Consider the following 26539-nt stretch of genomic DNA (forward strand, 5'->3'; position numbering starts at 1 on the left):
TGAGGAACTATCTTAAAAGGTGGCAGCATTAGGAAGGTTGAGAACCATTAAAGACACATGCCAATATCGCCTGCTAAAAACAATTTCTAAACAATTATGAATATTTTTAAATAGAAAAAAAAGTCACTCAATATTACCTTTAGCTTTTATTTATTTGGAGTTTTACTAGGGGAACACACGTTTTTAAAAGGGCCACCTCAGACCATGGGCCTGGCAGTGACGGGTTGTGAGAGCTCTTTTCTCTTTCACCTGAGGTTCCGGGTTCACACGGACTGCGGGAGTAGAGGTAGCCCAGGATGACAGGGACTCTCTTTCCTTACCTTTCGAAAGGGCGGCTGAGTCCCAAGGCTCCTGCAGTGCCGGAAGACCTCGCCGGCTTTGCAGGGCGGGACAGCGCGGGGCTGGCTCTGTTCCTGGGCGGATGGGTGGGTGAGGCGTCCCTTTTGCGAGATAGGGGAGCGCAGGTGGCTGTGCCGGCGGCGGTGGCTCCAGGCCCGGGTGGCCTCAGGCTCCCCGCCCCCGGTAGGCGGGCCAGGGGCGGAGCGCACTGGCGGGGTGGGCCCCGGACGCGAGGCGGAGCGGGGCCCCCGCACAGGCCGCGGCGGCTGGCTCGGCCCTACGGTCCCGGCGGCTGCAGGAGGAAGCCCGGCGGCTGCGGAGGAGGGGAGGCGGAGAGGCCGAGGCCGCTCGCGAAGACGCTCCCCGGCTCCGCAGGGAAAGGTACCGCGCGGCCTCCCCGGCCCGGGCGCAAGCGGCTGCGGGCGCAGCACTGGCGAGGGGCTCCCGGCGGAGGCTGGCGGGGGGCGGTGGGCAAAGGCGGCTGCCCCGGGCGGCTGCGACCCCGGGGTCCGGGCCACATCCCCCGGGCGCCCCGCGCGGCGGCGCAGACAAAGCCGGCGAGGCACTCCGGCGGCCCGGAGGGTGCGCGCTGTGGAGGGGAGGGAACGCAGCTCGCGGCGGCGGCCGGCCGGGGACCGGGAGTCTGCGGGTCTCGTTGGGACGGCGGGAGGAATGGGGAGCAGCTTTCCCGATGGCCAGCCCGGGGCTCGCAGGCAATCCCAGACTTGGCCGGAGCCAGGCTCACGAAGGGTAGGGCGAGTTGGAGCAGTCACTTCCCCGGGAAGGGGTGCGGAGGCCGGCCGCTGGCTTGGGGGTGGCACGGCTGTGGACCAGGTGCGCGATCCGCGGACCTTTTGGATCTCGCACCGGGAGGAAACCGCACAGTGGCTGCCCCTTCAGCGAGCCTTGCCCACAGCCCACAGGTTGTTGGAGGAACCTACAGATAGTGGCACTGCATGGTCCCTCCTGGGGTCCACTTGGCCGAGTTTCGGAGGAAACTGCAGGTGCTGATTGGAGGTCAACGGGGCTGAGGGTGAATAGAAGGGTCAGGAAGGTGTGTGAATGGCCCTCATATTTGTGTTCTGCTTACCCCTGTTCCTTTCCTTTTAACATAGGAAGGAGCGTTACAGTGCCTGAAGGGCCATGCTTCCTCTTAGGCTCCTGGGCCCTGTGACCATCCCCTCTTGTGTCCCTGGGGTTTCTTACCCAACAGGTTTTGAAAAACGGGCTTTGTCCTCCTTCTCCATGACAGTTTCTCTTTTTGGCTGTGATCCTCATCTCCTCCGCCGCCTTGGACCGGATTCCCATCACGGTGCATCTTCTTGAAAGTGTTGTCTTTAGCAGTGCCCTTAAGAGGCTGGCACGCTTTCCTTCTGCAGTCCAGCCAGGGTCTCCAGTGACTGGCCACTCTAATAGGTTTTGCCGGCCTTGTAGCATCTCCTAGAAAGCTCTGTCCCAGAGTTGGATCTTTCCCCGGATGCTCTCTAGTTCTTTCCTCCCGCTTGTCTGGCCCCCCACCCCTCTAAATGTTGCAAGGCCGCAGGGCTCTGTTCGCAGCGGCTCCTCTCCTCATTTTCCCCTGTTCACTTTCTACCTCAGTTTTTATTCTTTCTTTCTTTCTTTCTTTATTTTATATGCATTGGTATTGCCTGCACGAATATGTGTGTGAGGCTGTCAGATCCCCCGGAACTGCATTTACAAATAAGCTGTCATGTGTGTGCTGGGAACTGAATCCCCGGTTCTCAGGAAGAGCAGACAGTGAGTGCACTTAGCCGCCCCCTCCCCCTAACCATCTCCCTAGCCCTGAACACAAAGCTCTTAAGTGGTTTCACGCTCATGATTTTGAATAAACGCATTTTTGTTTCTGGCCCCAACTGGAGCCCACCACTCTTCTGATGTCCTGGTTGACCAAAACACTATCATGGACGAACCAGTATCCTGCTGTACTGGGGACAGGATCCTCCTAGGCCCTGGCATCTGAGAGTGGCTGGTAATCTACCCATCTTGTAGGACAGGTGGCACACACTCCTTTCTACCCACCCTTTGCATCCAGTTCTAGAACAAGAAGGACCCAGGGCCCATTCTCCATGCTCTGATTCTGTTTCTCTTCCCTCAGGCTACCGTCCCGCACCAAGCCACCTTTCAAGTCTTCAGAAAGGTAGCGGTAGCCCTCCCCCAGGGCCCACACTTAACCTTCTTTGCATCTATTTTTAACAGAACAGCAAGAATAATGTAGAACATTTTGATCAGATCATTTTATTCCTTGATGGCTTCTTACTACACTTGAATAAAACCTTGGTGCTTTCCCTCGGCCTGGCTGACCCTCTGTCACGTGGCCACTGCTGACCTCCCAGCCTGGTTTGACTCTTGAACCTTCGTATTCTCCCTGATAAGACACATTGAGCCACTTCTGTCTCTCTGGTACCCTAAGCTTTTTTTTTCCTCACCCAGAAACTTTGCTTGTGATATTTTCCTTGGCTTGAAGGTTTTTTTTTCCCCAGAGCTTTTTTTTTTTTTTTTTTTTTTTTTGAAACTGGGCAACTTTGTTTTATATTTTTTAGTCCCGTTGAAGTATACCTTCCTCAGATGCCATCCTGGCCTGTGTAGAGGGCCCCTCCTCTACACGGCATAGAACTCGCTTTACTTTCTTTATTGTATGTGTAAGAGTTGATAACCCTGAGTTATAGTTGTCTTATCTTTTTTTTTTGGTTTTTCGAGACAGGGTTTCTGTGTGTAGCCTTGGCTGTCCTGGACTCGCTTTGTAGACCAGGCTCGCCTCGAACTCACAGCTATCCGCCTGCCTCTGCCTCCCGAGTGCTGGGATTAAAGGCGTGTGCCACCACGCCCGGCTTATAGTTGTCTTATCTTTGATTGGCTTCTTCAGGGCTAGAACCTTGACTGGCTGACCTATTACTATATCTGGAGCATCTTGCTTGGTGCCATGTAGGTAACACTCAGGAAATATTGAGCCATAGCGATGAGGTTAGGCTAGGCTGAAAGAAATGGGCATTATAGTTAGCCTTAAGTGATCCTGAAGTTTTTTTTTTTTTTTTTAATTTTGTTTCCACAAAATCAGTTGTACAAATTGATGCAAGGATGTAAGGCAGCCAGTAGGATGAGAAAAGAGGAAGCAGAGGAGATATGGGTACCTTGAGGTCGTTCCTGTCTAACAAGGGGAGACCAGGCGCATGGTGATCACGCTCAGTCGCAGCTAATTGATTTCCTCTGCTCTCTTGCCTGGAAACGCAGGGTTTGTGAGGCAGTGGGTATTGGTAATGCAGGAAGCAGATTCCCTAATTCAGCACATGGGGTCAGCCTGGAATTTATTTTCAGCCCACTCCCTTGGGTGGCTGCTGCATGCTCAAATCCAGGATGGCAGGGCACTGAGGGGAAGATGCCAGGCTTGGGGGCGTGCCTTCTTATGAACCCTCATCTTGATATCCATGGCTTCCCAGTTTGTACAGAACAGTCAGTGGAGGGTTAAGTCATGGGGTCAATACTAAAGAGTAGAGGGAGAGAGAGCCAGAGGACCGCTGATATGGAAGGAATGGGAGTTGGGATCTTGACAGTGGAACCTAGGATAGACCCAAAAGTCACACTGTGAGTCAAGTGCTCAGGCTAGGAGCTAACAGTTCGTATCTGGGATGAGGCTGGCATAGCTAGGAAGGGCTATAAACTGGCATAGGAGGGAGCAAAGAGGGCATTCTGAAGAGGGGACATCTGGCCAAAGGCAAGTGGTTTGGTTGGGCAAGGTCCTAGTGTGCTCAGTGGGCACTGGATATTGTTTGACGGACTCTGCAGATACCTCTGTTGATGCTCTTAGCAGCTTATGATTGCCTTTACTTCCATTTTATTGAAGGCAGAGTGGAGGCACAGTACTACAATTAATAGCGGCAACAGAGCCAAACCACCTGGTTCTGGAATCTAGTCTACTTCTCTCATGCCTCTAGGATTTGGGCCTTTGGAAGGCTTCTTAGTAAGCAAGGGCCCTTCCTGCCTTGCAGGGGTGCCTCCTATCCTTTAAAGCTGGGGTCCTTGCTTGGGGTAGGCTGCCAAGTTTCTCTGCTTCTGTCCTCACATTCTCTCCTGGAATGAACTCTGGACCCACACCAAGTAATTGGGGTTCATGTACACTGATATCAGTGTTCTGGACACGGGGGGGTGGGGGGGGACACACTCTGTGCTTCTAGTCTAAAACACTATTTAGATTGTCACCTCTTAGTTTATGTCCCAGTCATTACTTCTTTGAATTCTCCCTCCCTGCAGAGGACTAAGCTCAATGGGGCTTTGTAGGTAGGCAGGTCTCTTTCCGATCCTGCCTACAACAATGAGGTAGCACTTTCGGCTTGGGTTTCTGGAGCCCAGCTGGGGTCTGAGGTGGGCTGGATAGGATGTGGGGGACAGAGAAGAGGGACTGGAAGTGGCACTGACCTCTGCCTTTCTGTAAATTGAGATGAGAGGGACCTTTTTTTTTTTTTTTGCCTCTGGAGGCCATGGAAGTCAGCAGTTTTGTGGGGGCTATGTTCTTATGAAGAATTTCCTAAGGGGTGTCAGTTCTGGGACCTAGGCCAGGGCAAGAGTATCTGTGAGCCTTTCTCCAGGGACACCTCCAGGCACATGACCAACCCTAGGGCCCTGACTGGTGGTGGTGTTGGTGGTGGGGGACTGCTGATCACACAGGGACGATGTTTATTTCAAATTCTCTGTGTTTAGGGACCTGTAAGTTTAGGGATCTGTTCCTCCACTTGGGCAGATGCTCCATCTCTTCCCAAGAAGAGAAAGTAGGGTTATTGGAGATTCTCTTCTGCATTTGGGGAAACTGAGGCACACACCAAGCACATTGCTGTAGTTGTCAGGAGGTTCATGGAGGAGGCCTGTCTATACCTGCATCCTAGTTTGCTGAGTTAGAGGTTAGGGCAGAGCCTGTGCTGGACACCGGGCCTTCGTAGATATTACTGGCCCCTGGAATCTTCTGTGCCTAGCCTGGTGTTCAGAGGCAGCAGGGACAAAGGGCGTGGTCCTCACTGTTCAGTAAATAAAAGAGCCATGCCAGGTGCAGTTCGGAGAAGCTTCCTGGAAAAGCGGTGCTTTGAGAGTGCCCCGAAGCCTGGCTGAGGACTGTTGGCATTCCCCGGGGTGGGAAGGGAGGTCAAGCCTGGGGAAGAGGCTTGAAGCCAGGCTGGGGAAAACTTGATTACCCAGCTGCGAAGTCTGGACTTATACCAGGCCCTAGGGAACCACTGAAGGTTATAGGCCATGGCTGTCACGATATGATTAGAACTGTGGTTTTCAGAAAATGCTTCTCACACTTGAATACAGATGAGCCACCTGCTCAGCTTGCAGAAATCTAAGTCAGTCCTGTCTCATTGAGTGGGTTTGGGGTGAGGTCTGGGAATCTGCATTCCCCCCCCCCCCTTTCCTTTCTCTTCTATTTACTTACTTACTTAGTTTATAGGCAGTGCCTCAACTATGTAGCTCCGGCTGTCCTGGAACTCCCTATGTAGACCAAACTGGCCTCCAACTTTCAGAGACCCACCTGCCTCTGCCTCCAGAGTGCACCTCGCCTGACTGAGACTCTGCATTTCTCAGTGCTCAGGCAGCACAGAATTGCAAATCCATCGGCCACTGTTTGTGAATTTAGATTTGTGTCCTGTGGGCCAGGCTCAATTTAGATGGGACCTACTACTGTAAGTCCCCCAGTCCCTTGTGGATTGTTTTGGCAAAGTTCAGGGAGCTACCTGTGTGGGGAAAGGAGCTGGGGCAGCAAAGAAAGGTGTGTAGAGGATGCTCGGTGGTGGCCTGCTTGGAAGTAGGGCTAGATGAGGGATCTATGGGAGCTTGGGTCTCTGAAACTGGCTGCTCAGGCTTCATAGTGCCTAGGGTGCCTGGTCTCACACAGGGTGTTGTGCAGATGGCAAGTCAGGGCATCTTATCTCTGCTTGCAGCCTAGTCTGCTGGAGTAGCCAATCTGGAGTGAGCACCCTTCCTCTAGCCAGGGCGGAGTGAGAGATTGGGGCTGCAGCTGACTTCAGCTACAGTACAGCTGTGACACTTCTGACAAGCCCTCTGTCACTCTCCTTCCCCTTGGAAGTCCCTGGTGCTGCTGTTGATGGTCACATGAGCTGTGGCTGTGGTATTATTCTGCCCTGGTCACCTCCCCAGTGTATTTGGGAGTTAGGGCCTGGCTGAGCCACTGCAGGCAAGTGTCTGCTCCCTTTTGCCACCTCAGTTTCCTTGCCTGTAAACAGAGAGGTTCTGTTCCCCCATGGACTGATGTCACAGAGTTTGTTGGGTGGGGCACTGTGTATTTCCAGAGTGGCAGCTTAATACCCCTAAGTTCTGGTTTACCATTAAAACTTGTGTGCTAATGATGCAGTAGAGTGAGTAATTTGTGTGGAAAACTGTCTGGCTTGCTTTGGGCTCTCCCAGGGCTCTTTGCTCTCCTGGCTCAGCACAGCCTAAAGTCAGTTGAGGTCCCGTTTGATGCTGGCATCACCAGCATGCAGTCACCACTCATCGTCAAAAGGTGGAAAGATGGACACTGAAGGTGGACACTACCTGGTGCCCAGAAGGGCGATCAGGGCTGGCGTTGGCCTGCTTTTATGTTAAGTTCTACAGATGTTCTAGCAACTCTTCAAAGGAGGGTACAGTCAAGCCTGCTTCCCTACTTTGCCGGGCCTTTCTGAGGGGTGACGGGTTGCCATTTCCCAAGGACTGCTGGAAGCCTCCTTAGGGATTAGGGAAACAAGCAAGAGAAGAAATTGGCAGGTCTACTCCACTGTCCCGTGGGAGGGTCACGCTGTGTTTATGAGAACTGGAGGTCCAGACAAGTTATATAGGCAAGAAAGATGACCTCATGTTTCTCAAGGTGGTTTGGCTAAGGAAATAGTGTGTTTTAAAAGATTTCCTAATATCTCACTGAGCAGGAAAATACCCTTTGGGAATTGCTGCTCACAGGAACCACAAACATGGTATGAGGAAAGGAAGGGCTGAGGGCTAGCTTCCTGAGAGAGGGAGGCTTGGTGGGATAGGTACACTTAGATGGTCGGAGGTCACAAAAGGCTTGGCTCTTGTGGCCACTGCTCTCTTTGTTGGGTGAATGATTGAGGGACCCAGAAGGACTGATCTGATGCCAGGGACATGATGGTAGCAGGCTTGGATCTTCTGATTCTGGAAGGGACCTCTGCCCGGGTCACATCCCCTCCACCCCCTTCATGTACTCCTCTCTCACCCTCTCTTCTTCCGAAGTTACCCAAGCAAGGCTGTGACCTCTGGGCAAGAAGCTAGAGCTCCCTGTGACTCAGTTTCTTTTTTGTGCCACAGGGATAATACTACCTCCTTTGAAGGGCTGTGTTGGGGCACCAGCTTGAAATTTTCACTAGTGTGATTAACAAACGGCTGGAAGCAGTGTCTCCAGGATGGGCCAAGGAAAGGGCCTGCCTTGGTTAAGAGAGGGATGGAAGCCAGCAGAGGCACCACAAGGCTGGGGTGGGGCCCTGTGGACCAGTGCAGTGCTTAGGAGAAGGAAGCCTGGGGGCTAGGGCAGCAGGGATTGGCTTCCATGGCCAGTGGGGTGAGGAAGTAGGAGAGGGGTAATCACAGGTTCAGGGCTGGGAGTCGGAGGATCCCTGTGAGAAAATAGTGGCCAACCAGGTAGACTAATCTGATGCCCAAGACACGATTATGGTGTTTGCTGTGCATAATAATCCCAGTGGTAGTAAGCTGCCAAGAGTTTTAAATTGGGTTATATAGTGAGACCCTATCTCAGAACTTAAACCACAATAAACAAAATATAGCAACAACAACAAACAACAAACAGTAAGAGGCTGGTAGGAACCTGTCTTAAGTACTTAGGCCCTGGGGGAGACATTGAGGTGTTCATTTGTTTTGTTTTGTTTTGTTTTTGTTTTGACATGAATAGGACAATGATTTAGTGAGAAACATGGCAGAGTACACAGTGTAGAGGTGGGGGTACAGTATTCCCCAGGATCTGTGCCCCTTCCTGGCTCAAAGTGGGGGAGTGGTTGAGTTGCTAATGTGACTCTTATTCTTAGATTGCATCTTTCTGCAAAATATTAGGAGTGTTTGCTCTGTGGTCTTCCCAGAGTTGGCGTGATCAGCACAGGAAGGAGAGAGATGGTGTTCTAGGGTGCCTGTTCCTCACCTCCTGGTGACTGGTGGGGACCTCCTGAGGCCCACCCCCCACATCTGCAGGGTGAAGACTCTTTGTTCAGCAGCTCAGGTGGGGACACAGGGGGTGGCATACTGGCAGTCCTAGAGGAGGGGCCAGACTTTGCAGTGTCAGGTGCTGACCTGCTGCCTGGTGCCGCTGTCTTGGTCTCACTGGGGTAGAGTGGGCTCAGTCACCAGCCTCAGTCCAGACCCGTGATATTTTATGTCATCGTGTCCTTTGACTTGACTCTTTCCTCCTTCAACAGGCTGGATGGAGTCCTGAGCTCTCTGTACATCCAAGGGTGGAGGACCAAGGTTAGAGGTCGAAGAAAAGCATTTGCATTGAGACATAGCGGGGTGGCCTGGTGTAGGGTACAATACCCATGCCGTTCAGTCCTTTGGCCTGCTTCTTAGAAGAGAGCGTTAGGGCCAGGGTTAAGATTCAAGGCCAGGAGAAGCCTCACTCGGAAGTGAGTTGGGATTTATTAGAAAATGAAGCCAAGGACTTAGCCACCCCTGCTAGCTATGAGCTAGTTCCTGCCCTCCTCCCACACCCCTTCCATGATGAGATATGGGCTACTATCTTGTCTCATAGATACTGGTCAAACCCAGGTCCTGGACTGATGCTCTGTCCTCATCCAATAGCCCCCTTGGAACCTGCACGTACACCTTCAACCTTGCCCGTCTGCTCGTTGTCTTGATTCTGGGGCTGAGGGTGTTTGCCATGGAAGGCCACTAGAATCCTAGACTCCAAGTGGAGTTTTAGGATGATGCTGGCAGGAGACACCTAAGCTGGCCTGTGGGCAGACGCTGTGAAGAAAGAGTAGAAGGAAGTTCTCATTATTCAGCTCACAGGACCCCTACTCTCCCTCACTTTGGTAAATTAACTTTAGAAACCACACATGATGCAAAACTTTGTAGGTTAAACCAGAAGGGTTTGGAGCCTGGGGAGCAGCTTTGAGAAAGACTCGTTGACAGAAGCTGGAGAGCGAGGCAGGCTTAGTGTCTCACAGAATGACTTTCCATAAGCTTTCTCAACTTCCATTTCCTCCTCTGTAATATGGAAGTGTTGTTGCCGGACTAACCGGGACATTCCCCAGGAACGTGTTTATCACTATACTCTGTACCTTCAACTTGCTTAGTAAAAAGTAATAGTGACAACAATGGCCGAATGCTTTGACTTCAAACGCAGGGAGTCACTGAGTCTCTCTGAACTTCACAAAAGGACTTGAAGGGTATGTCTGTTGCATAAACTCAGCGTCATAGCTCCCCAGGTGTTTTATGGGATAAGTCACCGGCCCTAGACCCGGCTGTGGGCTTTGGCTTTGCAGACTGCTTGCTTTATGTGTAGGCTGTGCTTCCTGCATGGATAATATGAGGAGCCTCTTGGGGGCTGGTACTGCACCCTTGTTAGCAGCCTAAAGTCACTAGGGGGGACAAGTCTTGGGCTAGAGAGAGGAGGTGACTGAGTTTTAGTCGGGGTCACGGGTTGTCTCTCTTGGAGTTTCCAGTTGGCCTGGCAAAGCAGAGGGCAGGGATACTAGAGTGGTCTATAGCCCACCCTGCCTCGGCATCTGGGCTAAGAGGCAGGTGGCTTTCTAGTGACAGCCGAGGTCTTGGCTGTGCAACTGGGGTGAGCTGCCAGGCTTTGAGATGGCTCTTCCCTGCCACTAGTGCCTGGGATAATGTGTGCAGTGTCAGTACGTGGAGAGGGACGGGACAAGAGAAGTGCCACTCCTGGGATTGCTGCCCTGGGAGGGTGTGGTAAGGGTGAGGGCCTGAGAGTCAAGTAATGATTGAGCAAAGTCAGTTGCTGTGGTGGCCTCCTTTCCTGTCTCTTCATCTGTATGATGGGCGGCTGGGCGCTTGTGAGCATTAAGGATGCAGTGAACAGAGAGTCTAGCTCAGGGCTTGGTACAGAGTACAGAAATCAAATAGCAGTCCGTCTGCTCCGGTGTTCATGTGTCTTTGGATTTGGGTGGGGGCTTCTTTTGTTAATGGAAATGCTTTTTGCGGTCATGTGCCTCAGTTTTGTAATTTGTAGTGTGATTAGGGGGGTTGTCTTTGAATGGTAGTTTTGTTAGAAAGGGGTTTATTGAAGACAAGGGACTCCCTCCTTACAAATGCTCCCCAGATCCAGCTAACCTTAGACAGCTCCACTACTGTAGGGCTGTAGGGTTTCTTACTATGCAGGGAGCACAAGTCTCAAGCGGGGTGAAGTGGAGGCTCTGTGACTCAAGGTGGAAGATAGGCTTGCTGGGGACCCCTGCCTCCCTAGGACTTGAGTCACACACAGTTGAGCTTTGTGCAGAGTTAGGAGAGCCACTGAGGAATTGGGGAGTGGCGGGAGCTGGGTGGCTGAGTTGTGTTCATAGCCTCAGTCTTTGCAAGTGGTTTTGAGTCAGCAGGAAGTGCTGTCTGTGCCGGTCTCATTCGCCCCAGCGCCATGGCCAGTGTGTGGGAAGGGAGAGGGTAGGACACCGTGGGAAGCCATCCTTTCACCTGCCAGGCTACAACAGGTCCTAAGTGTCCATCTTTCAACATCCACCAAGGTAGCTAGCTCTCTGTTGCATCCAGCCCTGAGCATGGGTGACTCACATCCTGGGTGGGTTGGCCTGTGGCTGCAGGTGATGCTGGATGTATTTGCCTCTGGATGTAGGTGGTGCCTAGTCAGTGCAGGTGATGCCCAGTGTAGTTCTGCTGTGGTGTGTGTGTGTGTGTGTGTGTGTGTGTGTGTGTGTGTGTGTGTACGTACATGTATGCATGCATGCTAGGAGCTATGACCTGTAGAGGCTTGCCCATCTCTGGTGATGACCCTGGCAGGAGAACAGGGCTCAGGATCCAGAGGCCAGGCTTCACCCCTCAACCTGTGGGGCCTGAATCAGGTCCTTGGCCTTGGGTAGGTTTTGATGTTTCTTAATCTCCAAGTGTTATCACAAGGGGTAAAAGAGTCAGCTAGATGGCAAAGTACTCCTCTGGGCTCATCCCAGCACTGTCATGACTGGTCACCAGAGTCATGCTGCCTTGCACACCCTGCCTCTCAGCAAGTTCTGAGAGGTCCGCACAGCATTCTCACTTCCTCTGTGTCAGTGCCTTCCCTGCCCCTCCACCCTGACTTCTTTCTTTGTGGCCCTTGTTTAACTTTGACCTGTCAGGTTCTTAAGGGAGCAGCTCTAGTTTTTTTGTTTTTTGTTTTTTTTTTGTCTTCCTGGTGCCCAGGGCTGCCACAGAGTAGCGCTTATTAAAACCTGCTCAATGAATAAAAGGTTTGTCCTTACTACTTGGCTCTGGCTCAACTGTTTTCTCTCAGACTTCTTATGTGCAACCCAGTCTCTTCAGATCTGCCCAGACCAGACTAGAATGCCTGTGTGCTTTAGTAAGAAACCACATCCCACCCACATGTCCTGTGTCCGTCCAGACTCCACATCCACAGGGATACTACCTGTGGAGACTGTGATACCTGCATACTATTGTTTTGGTGACGGTATGACCTCTTCTCTTTGGAGGTTAGGGATGGAGATGCTGCCCACAGGGCATCCTCTTGTCCAGTGGGAAGGCAAGGCAGGGTGCGGGTGGGGCAACAAATTATCTCAAAGCTAGTAGTTTTAAAACAGCAAAGTCTTTGAGCCAGGCGTAGTGGTACACGCCTTTAATCCCAGCACTTGGGAGGCAGAGGCAGGTGGATCTCTGTGAGTTCATAGGCCAGCCTGGTCTACAAAGAGAGTTCCAGGTCAGCCAGGGCTATTACACAGAGAAACACTGTCTCGAGTCCCCCCAACCCCCCCAAAAAAACCCCAAAACATCAAACTCTTTACCCATAGTTCTCCTGTATGTCAGGATTAAGGATGTAGTTGAGCTGGGTGCCTCTTGCTCAGGGTCTCCCAGGAGGCTACAGGCATCTGAGGGCTCTGGGCCTGGAGGGTCTGCATCCATGGTGGGTCACTCCTGCTGGCAAGATGGCATGGCCACCGTGTCTTTTATAACCCAGTTTTGGATGTCACATTCCATCATTTCTCAATATCCTCTTAGCTACACAGATCAGCTGAAGAGGAGAGGCTACGGTAGGGCATGAGTACCCGGAGGGGCCTCTTGGAAGCCTGCACTCACCAACTCTTGCCTGGTGGTTGGTCCAAGCAGCTGCACCTGGTGGGATATGGGCTGACTCTGGTCTCCTGATGTGTTCCTTCTCCCTTACCATAAGACAACAGGAATATCTTTGTGGGGTGGACAGCTCCATCAGGGTTCACAATTCCTGCTTTGAAATTACTTAATGTGAGAGGAGGGTCTGTGACCTTTAGCTCTTGAAGCTCCACCCATGTCTTCTCACCTGGTTCAGTCTTCTCTGTGGTGGCTCCCACTATGTCCAAGTGGGCGCCTGTGGAAGAGTAAAGAACTGTCGCTGATATGTGCTCCGCTCTAGGCCTCTGCACGCACTGTTACACAACCGATTTTTACTGATGAGGACACCTGTCTTAGGTTTCTGTTGCTGAGGTAAAACACTGACCCAAAAACTTACATGGGGAAGAAAGGGTTTATTTGGCATACGTGTCCTGAGTCACAGTCCACGGATGGAAGCTAAGGCAGGACCTGGAGGCAGGAGCTGATGCAGAGGCCATGAGGGGTGCTGCTTGTTCCCCCATGGCTTGCTCAGCCTTGCTTTCTTGTTTGTTTGTTTGTTTGGAGGCGGGGCTTCTCTGTATAACAGCTCTGGCTGTCCTGGAACTGCCTCTGTAGTCCAGGTTGGCCTCATACTCACGGAGATCCACCTGCCTCTGCCTCCCAAGTACTGGGATTAAAGGCGTCTGCCACCACCACTTGGCCAGCCTTGCTTTCTTATAGACTCCAGGACCACCTGCCCAGGGGTGGCACCATTCACAATAGACTGGGCCCCCTACATCATTAATAATAATCATGAAAATGCCTTATGTACTTGCCCACAGGTAATCTGACAGGGGCATTTTCTCAGGTGAGGGTCCTGTTTACAGATACTCTAGTTTGTGACAAGTTAACAAAAAGCAAAAGCCACCTAATCTGTCACTCATCATCCAGTAAGGGGTGGAAATTCAGATTACTAATACTGAAAAGCTGATGACCATATCTTAGAACATACATGACAAGCTGTGATGTGGGGAGACTGTTTGTGAGCAAGAGCTATCTTTTCTTGGTGATGCCCCAGACAGGCTTCCTATTGGGCCTGCCCATCCAGGGAGCTCTAAAAGTACCTCATGTCTGTTCTACTTTGCAGTGTAGCAGGAAATTGAGTCTGGCCCAGGGCGCTCACCTCTCTCAGTGCACCGCCCACTCCTGCCCACTACTTCCATGAGGGAGATGTGTTCATTCTGTCTCCTCCAATGCCAGCCAAGGGCTGCCAGGGGTGCCTGCTCCCCTTCCCACTTCCCCCACCCCATTTTCCCCGAATCAGGTTTACAAGAACTACATTTTGAGGGAAGAGAGGTGCCTAACAAAGGCTCTGTGCTTGGAGAGAAGCCAGGCACCAGGAGGAAAGCTGGGGCCTTGCTTACTATCAGGGCTGCTGGTGGTCTGTGAAATGAGGTGCCTCTGTTTCCCTGCTGTGAACCTGGAGTTGTCTAATGCCCATGGAATCTGGGTAGGATGCTCAGGCAGAGTCAGGGTTGAGGGGCTCAGCCTCCATCAGGTTTGGGCTGTGAGTCAAGTTGTGAGTGTTTGAGTGACACCAAGGTCAAGATCCTGTGTGCGCTGGGGCCAAGGCTGATGCAGGGCTGGGTTCTTAGCTCACAGTTCTGCGGTCCTTTACATGCAGTGGAGCTCTGGGCTCTTGGAGGGTGACTCCAAGCTCTGTAATGATTTTTTGGGGGCCTTCCATCTTCACCTTCTCTTTGTGAGATAGTACTCAGAGCTCCTCTCCTGTGCCCCCACGAGAAACCTGAAGACTGGCAGCAGCTTAGGGTGTCAGGTGGGACTGAGACACGTGCCACCCCCCGCCAGGAGCTGGGAGCATGTATGATATTTTTGGGGTGAGTTCAGAAGTGTAGGCCAAATGGGGCCTAGAGAAAGGCAGGCCCTGGCCCAGGATTACTGAGGAAGCAAGCAGGATACTAAGCTGGACTGCCCTGTTCTGCCCACTATGTTTACGTCTCTGTCCCTGTTGTTGGCCTGGCCCTCTGGTTTGCTTGTGCAGTGCCTTGTCCTCACTGTGGCCTGAGAAGGCTGGGAAGGGTCTGGTTGGGAGGCTGGGGCGCCCTGCCCCGGGACTGGAGGGTGGGAGGAGCCTTGTACAGACACAGAGCCCCTTTGTTTGCCAGCACAGCAAGGCAGCTGCTGTGGGATTTCTGGGAGTGTTTCTTCTTCTTCTTTTTCTTTCTTTCTTTCTTTCTTTCTTTCTTTCTTTCTTTCTTTCTTTTTTTAACCTTAGAAGAATAATTGCATTGTCTAGGGGGTCTCAAGACTCCAAATCCCTCTGCAGACCTGCCAGGCAGCCCAAAGATGTTCCCCTAGACCAGCACCGGCTTCCTTTATGCCCCCCTCCCTCCTCCTAGAAGCTTGGAAAGAGTGTCTCTATAGGGAAGATAAAGCTGGCTACTGCCTAGCCCACTGTTGTGAGAGAGTCATGACTGCCACAGGGCTGCTTGAGGATGGTGCAGGTATTCTGTCCCCTGCAGCTGAGGGCACCCTGGATAGGTCTCTCATGAGCAAGCATAGGGTTTGGGGGGGTAGGAGGGGTGCTGGTTGGAAGGAATGCTTCTGCTAATATAGTCCTGCACTGTGAGGAGGGGGCTGGTGACCTTGATGCTTACTCTTCTGCAGGCAGCAGATGAGGAAATCCAGACTGGGATGAGCTGAGCTAAGAGCAGCACCTCAGGTGCCTGGTGGAGTAGCTCATGCTCAGAGGGTCCAGGATGCTTAAAATATTTTGTCTCTTCAAAAGGTGTGGGAGGTGGTTGCTAGTGGCATTGTATTTGAGGTAGCAACCACAGTTGGGGAGCACAGTGACTTGTGGATGAGTGGGAGAGTCAAAGGTGGCCCCAATGCTGAGGAAGGGGTGTCTGTCTGTCTGTGCTGGTTGGGCGGCCGAGCTGCAGAGTGGTATCTCTCAGGCTGTGGGCATGCTCACTTGCTGGAGAATTACCAGTCCAGCCTGGAATCCAACCTTGCTCAGTGACAGGGAGGCTGCAGCCTCAGTCCTGAGACAGTAGGCAGTAATAGATCCCTAGTGAGACACCTGTGTTCTGGGAGCCACGTGGTAGCTATTGTACTCAAGAGCCAGTATGTGGGGGCTACAGCCCACAGCTGCCTTGGGAAATGGTGGCGCAGCTCTTTTAAGTCCCTGGAGGACTGTTCGGGTTAGAACCCAGTGGCAGCTTCTTCTTTGATGTATGGCAAGGGACATGCTTCCCTTGGGCTATTAGGTGGTTGGGGGGAGCCCAAGGCTTTGGCGGAGTTAGGGGTTTGTGTTGCATGTGGTGGGGCGTATATTGTGAAGAGTTGAGGTCAGCTGGAGGACTTAGGGTTTTCCCATGTTTGGTACGGGGTAGATACTCAGTGAGTTGCTGTGTTGTATTCCGATTATATTAATGAGGCCTAGCCACAGTTATCCTTTAGAGCAGTGGTTCTCAATCTGTGGGTTGCAACCCCTTTGGGTCAAACAGCCTTTTCACAGGGGTCGCCTGAGACCGTGGAAAACACAGACGTTTATGTTACGATTCATAACAGTAGCCACGTTGCAGTTATGAAGTAGCAATGAAATAATTTTATGGTTGGGAGGTCACCAGAACACGAGGAGCTCTATTAAAGGGTTGGAGCATTAGGAAGGCTGAGAACCCCTGGTCTAGAGGGTGGAGATTGGGACTGGGTACAGGTGAGATTCAGAGAGAGGCAGCTGGATGGTCCCCGAGGGCACTGTGGGTAGAGGCAGCAGTGTTTGGGCTGTAGGAATGACTTGGCTTAGTCCAATGGCTAAAGGGGATCTTCTGCTAAGGACACCCACAGCCTTGACCCTGGGGCTGTCGATGAGTACAGGAAGTTGTGTGCCACCTCAGCTGAGTTGTGGCTCAGCAGGGTCAGGGTGGAGGTGGTGCAGACAGTGGGAAGCCGTGGCCCGTGACTGGCTGGGAAAGTGGTGTCAGGAGGCAGTGGGGGTATTTTTTTTAAGGCAGCCATTCATGCTCTGGCTGACCTGATTTCTTGAAGCTCTTTTGGGGCTTGGCCTGCTTGGGGACATGGATGCTGGGCAGGAAGCCCTAGAACTGCCCCCCACCACCCCCCAATTTACCATGGAGGCCAGAGCAAGAAGGCAAGTGTCTATTGTTCTGTGTCTCCCTCAGCTCCCCTCCTCTTCCCTCACCGCCTGGCTGAGCCAGCACTTTTTCTTCATTCCTTTATCTGTGGGCAAGTACAGGGCGTTCTGTTTCTCCTGTGCATACAGATCAAGGCGAAAGAGGGACAGGCGTGCACCAAGGACCATTTAAATTCTTCCTCAATAAGACAGTTTCCTCCCTCCCTCAAAAAAAAAAAAAAAAAAAAAATCCCAAAGAGGGGGGGAATGATAAACAACAACAACAAAAGCAACAACAAGAAGAAACAAACACCAGCAGCAGCAAAGATCCGTCGAGCCTGGCACAACAGGCTTTCTGAATGTGTCTTCTCTTATTTTACAGTTGGGCCTGAGGGCAGTAGGAGGCCATGGTAGACATCCCTCTGCCCTCTGTGGCTGTGCGTGTGGTGCCTCTGGCTGCGTGTGGTGCCTCTGGCTTCTCGTGAGCAACAAGGGTGGATGGAGCTGGTTTGGGGCAAGGCTCATGGAAGACTGGGGCTGTGGGGTTAGCTGTGAATGTTAGTGGTTGGGGGCCCACAGGGTCCTGCTCTCCCGTGATGCTTCCTCTGATACCCATGTTCAAGGTCTCTGAGAGTTGGTGTTGGGAATGGCGGGTTCTTTTCTGTAGCCATCTTTAAGGTGGCCCATAGTCCGTTCCAGATACCTACAGCACCTGTTCCTTTGTATGTGAGGTCCTTAAAAGCTGACAGTCTTGTGACAGCCTTATTTGCTGTAACAGCAGTATAGTGAGGGCCAGCCATTCTGGCTTTTAGAGAGAGCGCCTTAGGTAGGGATCCTGTGATAAGCAGGACCCCCGGCCCCATTTTTTTTTCTTTCTTTTTTAGATAATGTATTGTCATATAGCCCAGGCTAGCTTGAACCTCATGATCTTCCTGCTTTTAGCCTTCCCAGTACTGGAATTTCAGGTGGGTGTGGGAACTCCAGATCAATCCCTGTTAACCCCTGCTCTACACAGCAGCGTCTTGAGGCCTGGCCCCACTCCTAACTAAGCCTTACAAACACCGCTGCCTTCCCACCCCTTTATTGCAAAAATGAGGCTGTTGGGGTATCCCTGGGGCAGGGGTGCTGTAAAGGGGGAATCCCCACTTTCGTTCCAGAGTATGGGTTGGAGCATGCAGCGGTGTCAGGTCTTACCCGGTGCCTGGGCACCCTGGCATCATTACAGCTGACGCAGCCCTCCGTGTGTTTACTAGCTTGTCGCAGCGGTGGCTGGCCGACTTCCGGTGGCATCGCCACTGACCCTGCCAGCGCGTGCAGTCCGCCACATCCTCACCTCTAAATTTAGTTTGCAGGAACCTGGGCAAGAGCAGAGGGGAAGGGAGGGAGAGACGCCAGACAGCCTTGCTTGGCATGTTCCCTGGAGGCTGGGGACCGAGAAGGGGAAGAGGGTAGCTGAGGAGGAGGCAGGAAAGCCCTACCCTCATCTACTGGTGGCCTCCTCCTCTGGCAAAGCTGGGGTTGCCTGGGAGGGATTATGGGCCTCGAGCGCCACCTGCCTGCAGTCTGGGAAACATGTTCTACCCTGTCTTGGCCAGTTTGAGCCTAGGAGCTGCTAGGTGCAGTAAGGGAGGAAGCATTTCTGTCTAGGCCCAGGTATCACATGGGATAAGTTGGGGAGAGGCAGCCTCTTTGCCAGAACATATTTAGGAAAAAACAAAAACAAAAACAAAAAAAAGACACTGTCCCAAGGGAAATGGAAACCTCAGCTGGAAGTGGACATGCTGTGTAACTTCCATTCAGATCAAGGTAGATTCGTTCCCTTCTACCCTTCTCACTCACTTTCCATTTCCGCTAATCTTCGACCTCAACAGATTGTTTACCTCTCCTTGAACTCTATGTAAATGGAGCAGTACAGTGTGTGCTGCTGGGTGTCTGGCCACTGGCTCAGCCTCATGTTTGCAGGCGCATCTGTGCTGTGGGAGCTCAGAGGCTCGGTTCGGTCGCTGCCCAGTATTTCATGGGATGAGAGCGCTGCATGCTTAGGTCATGCATACTGTTGTTTTTGGCGGGCTTTTTGATTGTTCCAGGATTTGGTCAGTATGATAAAAGCTATACATTCCTGGGAAATTTGTATCCGGGAAAGGTCATGATTGCTTTAAGGGTGTGGGTGACAGGTTTTTCTTTGCTTCCTGGTTGTGGTTCAGCAGCTTCCCAGCAAACCCTTGCTGGGTCCTGGTGCTATTAAATTCTGCGGCGTCTGCTACTCAAACCTTAGCCAAGACAACTGGACTTTTAAGTTGCTTGAGCCAGGGGACGCGAGGGATAGCATGTAAGCTGAGTTCCCAAGTATCCCGGGCATCCTGGGAATAGAGGCGCAGCATATCCCAGCCTTGGGCCGCCTCCTCGCCCTGCCATTACCAGCTGCCCAAGTCTGGCGTCTCTTAAGCAAGCTGGCAGAGTATAACTGTCAATTTGATGTCTGGTCCCTGGTGCCACAGGTCATCACAGTCCACTGTTTCCTGGGTTCATTGCTGTTTTGTGGTGACTTGGGGACCGTGTGGATGGGGAAGGGACCTACCAGAATAGCAAGGGTTGCCGGACACTAGCACTTTCTGGAGGAGTGGGGGAGTCGCAGGCTTTTTCTCTTTCCCACCACACTGCCACCTCACTGTCTCGGAAGGCAGAGAGAAGGAAAGCACAGGGGGGACACAGGGCACTAGGGAAGAGTCAGGTGAGAGATGGGGACGGAGCCCAGTGCCATGTGTACAGGTGTCCTGGGTGCTGCGAGCGTTCTGGGGCCTGTGCCATGTGTACAGGTGTCCTGGGCTGGTGCGAGCATTCTGGGGCCTGTGCAAGTATCCCGGCTATGTGTGAATATCTTGATGTCTGTGTGAGCATCCTGGGTTTGGCACAAAGAACAGCCAATCTGAGTTGAACAAAGCGTCAATGTTAGTCTCCTGGCTTTGGCCTTTTGGCCATCTGTTCTCAGGTTGTTTCTTGTCTCTATTTTAGGACCTGTGGGCAGGGGGCAGGCAAAGCTTAAGAGACTTGAGGGCAGGATTGGTGGATTCTACCTCTTGGCTGTTGGTAGGCCCTAAAAAAGTCTCCCTCCCTGGCTCTTTCTGCCCCTTCCTGTCTTCCTTTCTGCATTTTTTGCGGGGGGGGGGGCGGGGTGTGTCTCTTCTCGCCAGCTAGCAGGGACCAGGGACTGTTTCTCGGGTCAGTGAGCTGACCCCGACCCCCTTCCCTTATTGCAGGCTCCTAGAAGGCGAGTACGGACGGTATGCAAAGTTGTGAATCCAGTGGCGACAGTGCGGATGACCCTCTCAGTTGTGGCTTACGGAGAAGGGGACAGCCTCGTGTAGTGGTGATCGGCGCTGGCCTGGCTGGTCTAGCTGCAGCTAGAGCACTTCTGGAGCAGGGCTTCACGGATGTCACCGTGCTTGAGGCTTCCAGCCACATCGGGGGCCGTGTGCAGAGCGTGAGACTTGGTAAGCACCCCTCAGGCCTGGCTGCTTCTCTATGCTACATTTTGTCCCCCCACCCCGGGGTCCTGCCTGAAGTCTTACTGATTTAATCTTTCCTTGGGATAAGTGTTTGATCGTACAAATCAAATGTGGGCATTTTCCAGATTGCACAGACATCCGTTTCTGGAGAATGCTGGCTTGGTGTAAGAGTTGGGGTTGTGGGTGTTGAAGAGATGGCTCAGCAGTTAAGAGCATTGGTTGTTCTTTTGAAGGACCTGGGTTCAATTCTCAGCAACCACATGGCAGCTTACAACTGTCTGTAATTCCAGTTCTAGGGGATCTGATACCCTCACACAGACATACATGCAGGCAGAATACCAATGTGCATAAAGTAAAAAATGTATATATGTTTAAAAAAAAAAAGAAAGGTTGACAGTGTTTATTGGGGAAGATATACCCAGAGTCAGACTATCTGACTATCTATAGACTATTAGAACTATGGGGGCCATTTCTAATGTCACAGGAGGGAGTGTTGTATAAGTTTTGAATTATTTTTTTAGTATGAATTAGTATGTCACGACTGAGGTCCAGACAAGAGGAACTAAGATTATTAAGGTGGAAGGGGGAATTTAAGCTTCTTTGTGGGTAACATGGGGGTCTTGGGGTTATCTGTAAAGAAGATCTGTCGAGGTTGCAAATGATTAAGACCCTGGAAAAATCAGCCAGATAAGAGACTTGCCCCTGGGGTGGGAAGATTTTATCCGGGTTGTAGAGCATAGGGATGCTTCCTGAGATGGAGCAGAGACTGGGGCTTCCACAGACACAGCCTGTCAGGGTGTTTTGGCCAGTAGTGGGTTGAGTGGGTTAGAAACCAACCGGAAGATGATCTGGTGAGACCACACACATGAACCTGGAGTATGTGAGTGATGTGGACCCTCTAGATTATGTGTGTGTGTGTGTGTGTGTGTGTGTGTGTTTTCAGAGGCTAGAGATCAACATCGGGCATTGCCCTCAATTGCTTTCTACCTTATCTTTTTGAGGCAGGGTCTCTGTTTCTCACTGAACCTGCAACTACATTTTCCTGCCAGGCTGGCTGGCCAGTAAGCTCTTTAAAGTTCCTCCCGCTTCTGCCAATCGCAGGTGTGCACTACCGTGCCTGGGTTTTTCGTAGGAAGTTTTGTGGCTCTAACTGATGTCCTCATGTTTTTGTGGCAAGCGCTTTGCCAACTAAGCCATCTCCCAGCTTTGTCTTCTGTTTTGAGACAGGGTGTCCATCGTCAGGCCAGGCGAGCCTTGAAACTCCAATTCTCCACCTCCCAAGTATTGAAATAGCAGGTGTGAGCCACCACAGTCACACCTCTAGGAGATTTTGTGTTTGCCGCACAGAGCGTACTTGCTTTGATAGATGGTTCGCATGAGACTCAGTGGACACCAAAGGCACACTCGGGCCTTCTCTTCTCGTAGACCTGTTGAGCACATTAAGAGTCTTTCCTTAGAACCATTCCTGCAGGGCACATAAGAGGCCTTATATCTACTTTTCAGGCACAGACTTGGCTGTTTCTTGGCTGTGAGAATGAAAGTGCCATCCAAAGTTCTCAATAAAGCTGGGGCAGCCAGGGAGCCCCAGCCCACTGTTGATTGGCTGGGTGGGAGCCTCAGGAAAGAGCATCCCCGTTTATGGATTCTCTGGGCTTGATGAGCTATTCAGAGTTTGACATAGAAACAGAAGATGGGGAGACAAGTGGTCCAGTGCCCTGAGGTGGCTGACAACTGAGACCATGCAGGGAAGGCACAGGGAGGCAGAGGACCAGCTGGAAAGCTTGACAGGCAGAGAAGGAGGAAACAGGGTGTGTGGGGTGAGAAATGGGAAGACTGGTGAGCGCATGCTGGGCGGGTGTCTGCGTCGCATGCAGACAGGCAGACCTCAGAGCCCAGTGTAGATGGACGTGCTACAACACGGCATGGTGGCCATGTACCTGTCCGTAGTGAGAGCCGGGGTTCAGAGCCAGAGGCTCTGAGGTGAGGAGGCATGAGGTGGTGCCTGGAACACTCTGCAAGAACAGAGGCGGCAGAGATGGAGGGTGAGTGGGGGGAACATCCTTGGTGATGACCTTATTCTGGTCCTCCCAACTCCTGGCAAACCTTGACCTGACCTTGCTCCTCACCTCTTCTCACGCTTGAGGAACATATAGAGACAGGAAAGACGTCTCCTTGCTTTTGACCTGCCTGGTTTCTGTGTGGCTTGGAGCCTCTCTGCTGTGCCAGGGAGAGGGTTCAGGTCCTTCTCAAATTGCTGTTTCCCCCTTTACCTCTCAACTACTGGCTATTAGTAGACTGTGGGAGAGTAAGACTCCTGTGTTCAGTCATCCTACTGCTGAGCCCACCAGCCTCCAACAGTTAGCTCTGAACCCATGGTCGGACAAGAGAGTCCTGGTTAATCTGTGGGTCACAAAACAAAATGAATAGCCATGAATGTGAGGGAGGGGTTTGGGGGGTGGAGAGAATGATTGGTACTATATTACATACATGTGTGGAATTGCCTAAAAACAAACTAAGCTAATAGTAATAACAACAACAACAGTAATATCACTGGTCTGTCTCTGCTCCTGTCGGGAGCTCAAAGTACGGCAACATCCAAGCCTGAGGCTCTAGAGTTTCCCTCAGTGGTCAGCAGGCTGCTCCTGTAGGCAAGGCGCTGGACTTTCAGGTTTTGATGCCTTCTTTTCCTACACAGGGGGGCCTGTGCATGCCTGCCCCTTTCTGAGATACCAGGCAATTCTTTTCTTGCTGGCTGTAGCATGAGGTTGTGTCTTCTCTGTTTTAGGAAATTCATATTTCGGGCCTATATTTAGTAACTGGTGGTTTAATTAGAAATATCCCAAGAAAGGGAAGGCATGCAAATAAGGAGTGCCTGTCCAGTTCTTGAGTGTAAGGGGTGGTGTTCCTGTCTCTAGACAGTGCTAGACAGATATTGCTGCAAAAAAAAAAAAAAAAAAAAAAAAAAAAAGCCACCTCAGATATAATAGCTTATGACACCTGTTTATTTACTTAGAATCCATGGGTTGGATGTGTGGGCAGGACTTGGGTAGGTGAGCCTTTTGCTGGCTTTGCCTCCGTCCCTGCATGTTAGAGTCATTTGTCACTGTTGTTTGTTAGGACCTCTAAGATGGCTTTACCCTCTTGTCTGGTAGGGAATATGGGCTTTGGTCTGGGTTCATGTTCCTAGCAAGGTGAGCCTGTTTTTGTTTTTTTTTTTTTCATCATTGTGACTTTTAGCGGGTGAGGGTAGAAGCCATGTGGCCCTGTGTTAGCTAGTTTTATGTCAACTTGACACACAATCTGGAGTCATTTTGGAAGCAGGAACCTTGATTTTGAAACTGCCTCCCACCAAATTGGCCTGCGGGCAAGCCTGTGGTGCATCTTACTGATTGATGACTGGTATGGAAGGGCTCAGTTCTCTGCAGGTGGTCCCATCCCTGAGCTGGTGGTCCTAGGTTCTATAAGAGAGCGGCTGAGCACGCAAGCCAGTACGCAGCATCTCTCTGCTGCCTCTGCATCAGCTCCTGCCTCCAGGTTTCTGCCCTGTTTGATAGTCTATACCTGACTTTCCTCCGTGATGGACTGTGAAGTGGGATGGTAGGCTGAAGCAAACCCTTTTCCCCCCGCCAAGTTGCTCATGGTCATGGTGTTTAATCACCACAGTAGAGGATGAACTAAGCCGGTCTGCTGAGGCCTTGACCCTGAAGCCACAAATAATTTTTTTTTTTAAACCACATTTTGCTAATCAGAGCAAGTCACAAGTTTATCCCAAATTCAAGGGGTAGACCCTGCCTCTCAGTGGGAGGCATGCACAGCCATTTTGTCAAGGGTATGTGCACAAGGGTAGAGGAAATTATTGTGAATTTGACAGGAAATTCACCATACAGAGCTCGAGCCTGGCCTGGAAAGCGCACACACACGCACACACACACACACACACACACACACACACACACACACTGTTTTGTTTCTCTGTGCTCTCTGAACTATTTTCACCTCTCTAGAAGCCAGGTAGGGAAAGCTGCTTCACAGCTCAGCCCTTGGCATCTGAAGAAGAAACTGAGGTTCAGGACAGAGGTAGCTTACCTCAGACCTGTTGCCTTGGCTGGGGTGAGGAGGTAGAGTGGATTCTGAGGCCCCTAACATCTTACTCAGGAGTGCTCCCTCAACTCTCCTAGACAGAGTCTCGGGGTCGGCCCCAATGTGTGGAGGGATCTCAGGGCCCAAGTTCCCTGGAGATCGGGATTATAGTCTTCCACCCTGGGAAAGTGTTCTGAATGGGAGTCATCCTCCTTTCTGTCCTAGAAGCGTTGGACCCTAGAGCCATGGGGGACTAAGGAGAAGGAATAATGTCAGGGGATATCCCCAGGATTCCTCCTGAGTGGGCGGGAGTATGGGTCTTGTGTGTAGTGTTGCCTTAGAAGAAGGTGAAACTAGGAAAGGAAAAAACTGATGGCATGAGGTGATGCTGGGGCACGTGCCAGAGCCACTCTGGCCAGCGCTTTCCCCACTGGTCGTTGCCTCTGATGTCAGGTGATGTTCCTCTGTAGGCTTTGGCTGTTCCTCAGGGAGAGCTCCCAATCCCCTTGCTGCCCTGTTGAGTATTTGTGGTTGGGGTCCTCTTAGAGAAGGAGGGGAGGCCATACTGTCCCTCTCTGAGGAAACCTCTGCCTCTCTAAGGGCCTATTGTTGTCACCACCAGGACACGCCACCTTTGAGCTGGGAGCCACCTGGATCCATGGGTCCCATGGGAATCCTGTCTATCAACTAGCAGAAGCCAATGGCCTTTTGGAAGAGACAACAGATGGGGAGCGCAGTGTGGGCCGCATCAGCCATTATTCCAAGAATGGCGTGGCCTGCTACCTCACCAACCGCGGCCGCCGGATCCCCAAGGATGTGGTTGAGGAATTCAGCGATTTATACAACGAGGTAAGGGGAATGTCGGGACAATGTGGGGATGCAGTGGAGGTGCTGAGCTGGGCGAGAAACTGATAGAGTTTCTCAAAAAGGCCTTGAATGTCATTTGTTAGACTTTACTAGGTGTTTGGGTTGTAACAATTGTTGTCACTAAAATTTTTTTTTTTTAAATGAATACTCAACTTTTTTATTTTTTTGAGACTGGGTTTCTCTGTGTAGCCTTGGCTATCATGGATTCACTTTGTAGACCAGGCTGGCCTCAAAGTCACAGCGATCCTCCTGCTTCTGCCTCCCCAAGAGCTGGTATTAAAAGTGTGTGCCACTGTGCCCAGTTAATACTCAACCTTTTGAAAATGCATTTTCTAGCTGTTCCTGGTATATAGCAATAGAGCTGACTTTTGTGCATTGATCTCAATCCCCTGATGATTATTTTAATTCAAATAACATCTATTAGAACTCTAATAATATCTTTGGAATCACATGTAACCAGCATTGTTCAGGAGAACCTTCTTTACTGATGGGGATGTTTCAGATCTGCACCATCCAGTATAGTTTCTAGCTACTTGTGGGTTTTGAGTTGTTGAAATGTAGCTAGTGAAACTGTGCAGGAACTAATACTAAATTCCAAATTGCTACAGGCATGTAGTGGTTACTGTATTAGTGTCCAGCCTCACAGTATTTATTACTCTTACTACATTGGTTAGCATCACAATCCATTTAGATAGAAGTAACAATACTGTACATCATCAAAACATCCAGGCAGAAAAACTTATCAGTGTCTTTAGTGTCTTGCAGTAGTGCTGTGGATTGCACTAAAGAAGTCAGGTAAAGAACAGGTCTTGTTTTCTTGTGGTCATGGCCTCACACCAGGTCAGTAAATAGACCACAAAGTCCTTAGTGTTACACTTGTCAGTCTCTCACTGTGTGAGGTTTTTGGTTCATGGAGGATGTGCACATTCTGTTCTGTGTGTATGTACTGACAAGTTACATGAATGCAGTAGATTTTCACTCACATACAAAGGGTAGACTTACTAATGATCAGACAGTAACCTGCCTTCTTCCAAGTAGACTTTACTGGCCTGCACACTTGACTCTTAGCTATTGTAAGTCTTTAACCCTGAGTACTTACGGTTTTTTGTTTGTTTGTTTTTGTTTTTTTTTGGGTTTTGGTTTTTCAAGACAAGGTTTCTCTGTGTAGAGTTGACTCTCCTAGACTCACTTTGTAAACCAGGCTGGCCTCAAAGTCGCAGCAATCCCCCTGCCTCTGCCTCCCGAGTGCTGGAAAGGCCTGCGCCATCATGCCTGGCAGTACTTATGTTTTTATTTTAGGTCTCATATAGCTCAGCCTGGC

The 26539-nt window shown here is 51.2% G+C and overlaps 1 protein-coding gene across 5 annotated transcripts in view; it reads left to right on the top strand.

The window, feature by feature from the left end:
* The first annotated feature begins 591 nt into the window (after window positions 1–591).
* The window catches only part of Smox (spermine oxidase), a 33643-nt gene continuing 7695 nt past the window's right edge, over window positions 592–26539 (top strand). For all 5 annotated transcript variants that reach the window (XR_007830523.1, XM_051144665.1, XM_051144664.1 and 2 more), the window contains exons 1-3: window positions 592–720; window positions 20023–20256; window positions 24974–25200. Coding sequence is in view for 4 of the 5 variants with exons in the window: in XM_051144665.1 (XP_051000622.1) it covers window positions 20049–20256; window positions 24974–25200 (435 nt within the window). In the remaining variant the exon portion in view is untranslated. The remainder of the gene's footprint in view (window positions 721–20022; window positions 20257–24973; window positions 25201–26539) is intronic.

This window comes from Acomys russatus, chromosome 4 (genome assembly GCF_903995435.1).
Source record: "Acomys russatus chromosome 4, mAcoRus1.1, whole genome shotgun sequence".
Lineage (NCBI taxonomy): Eukaryota > Metazoa > Chordata > Mammalia > Rodentia > Muridae > Acomys > Acomys russatus.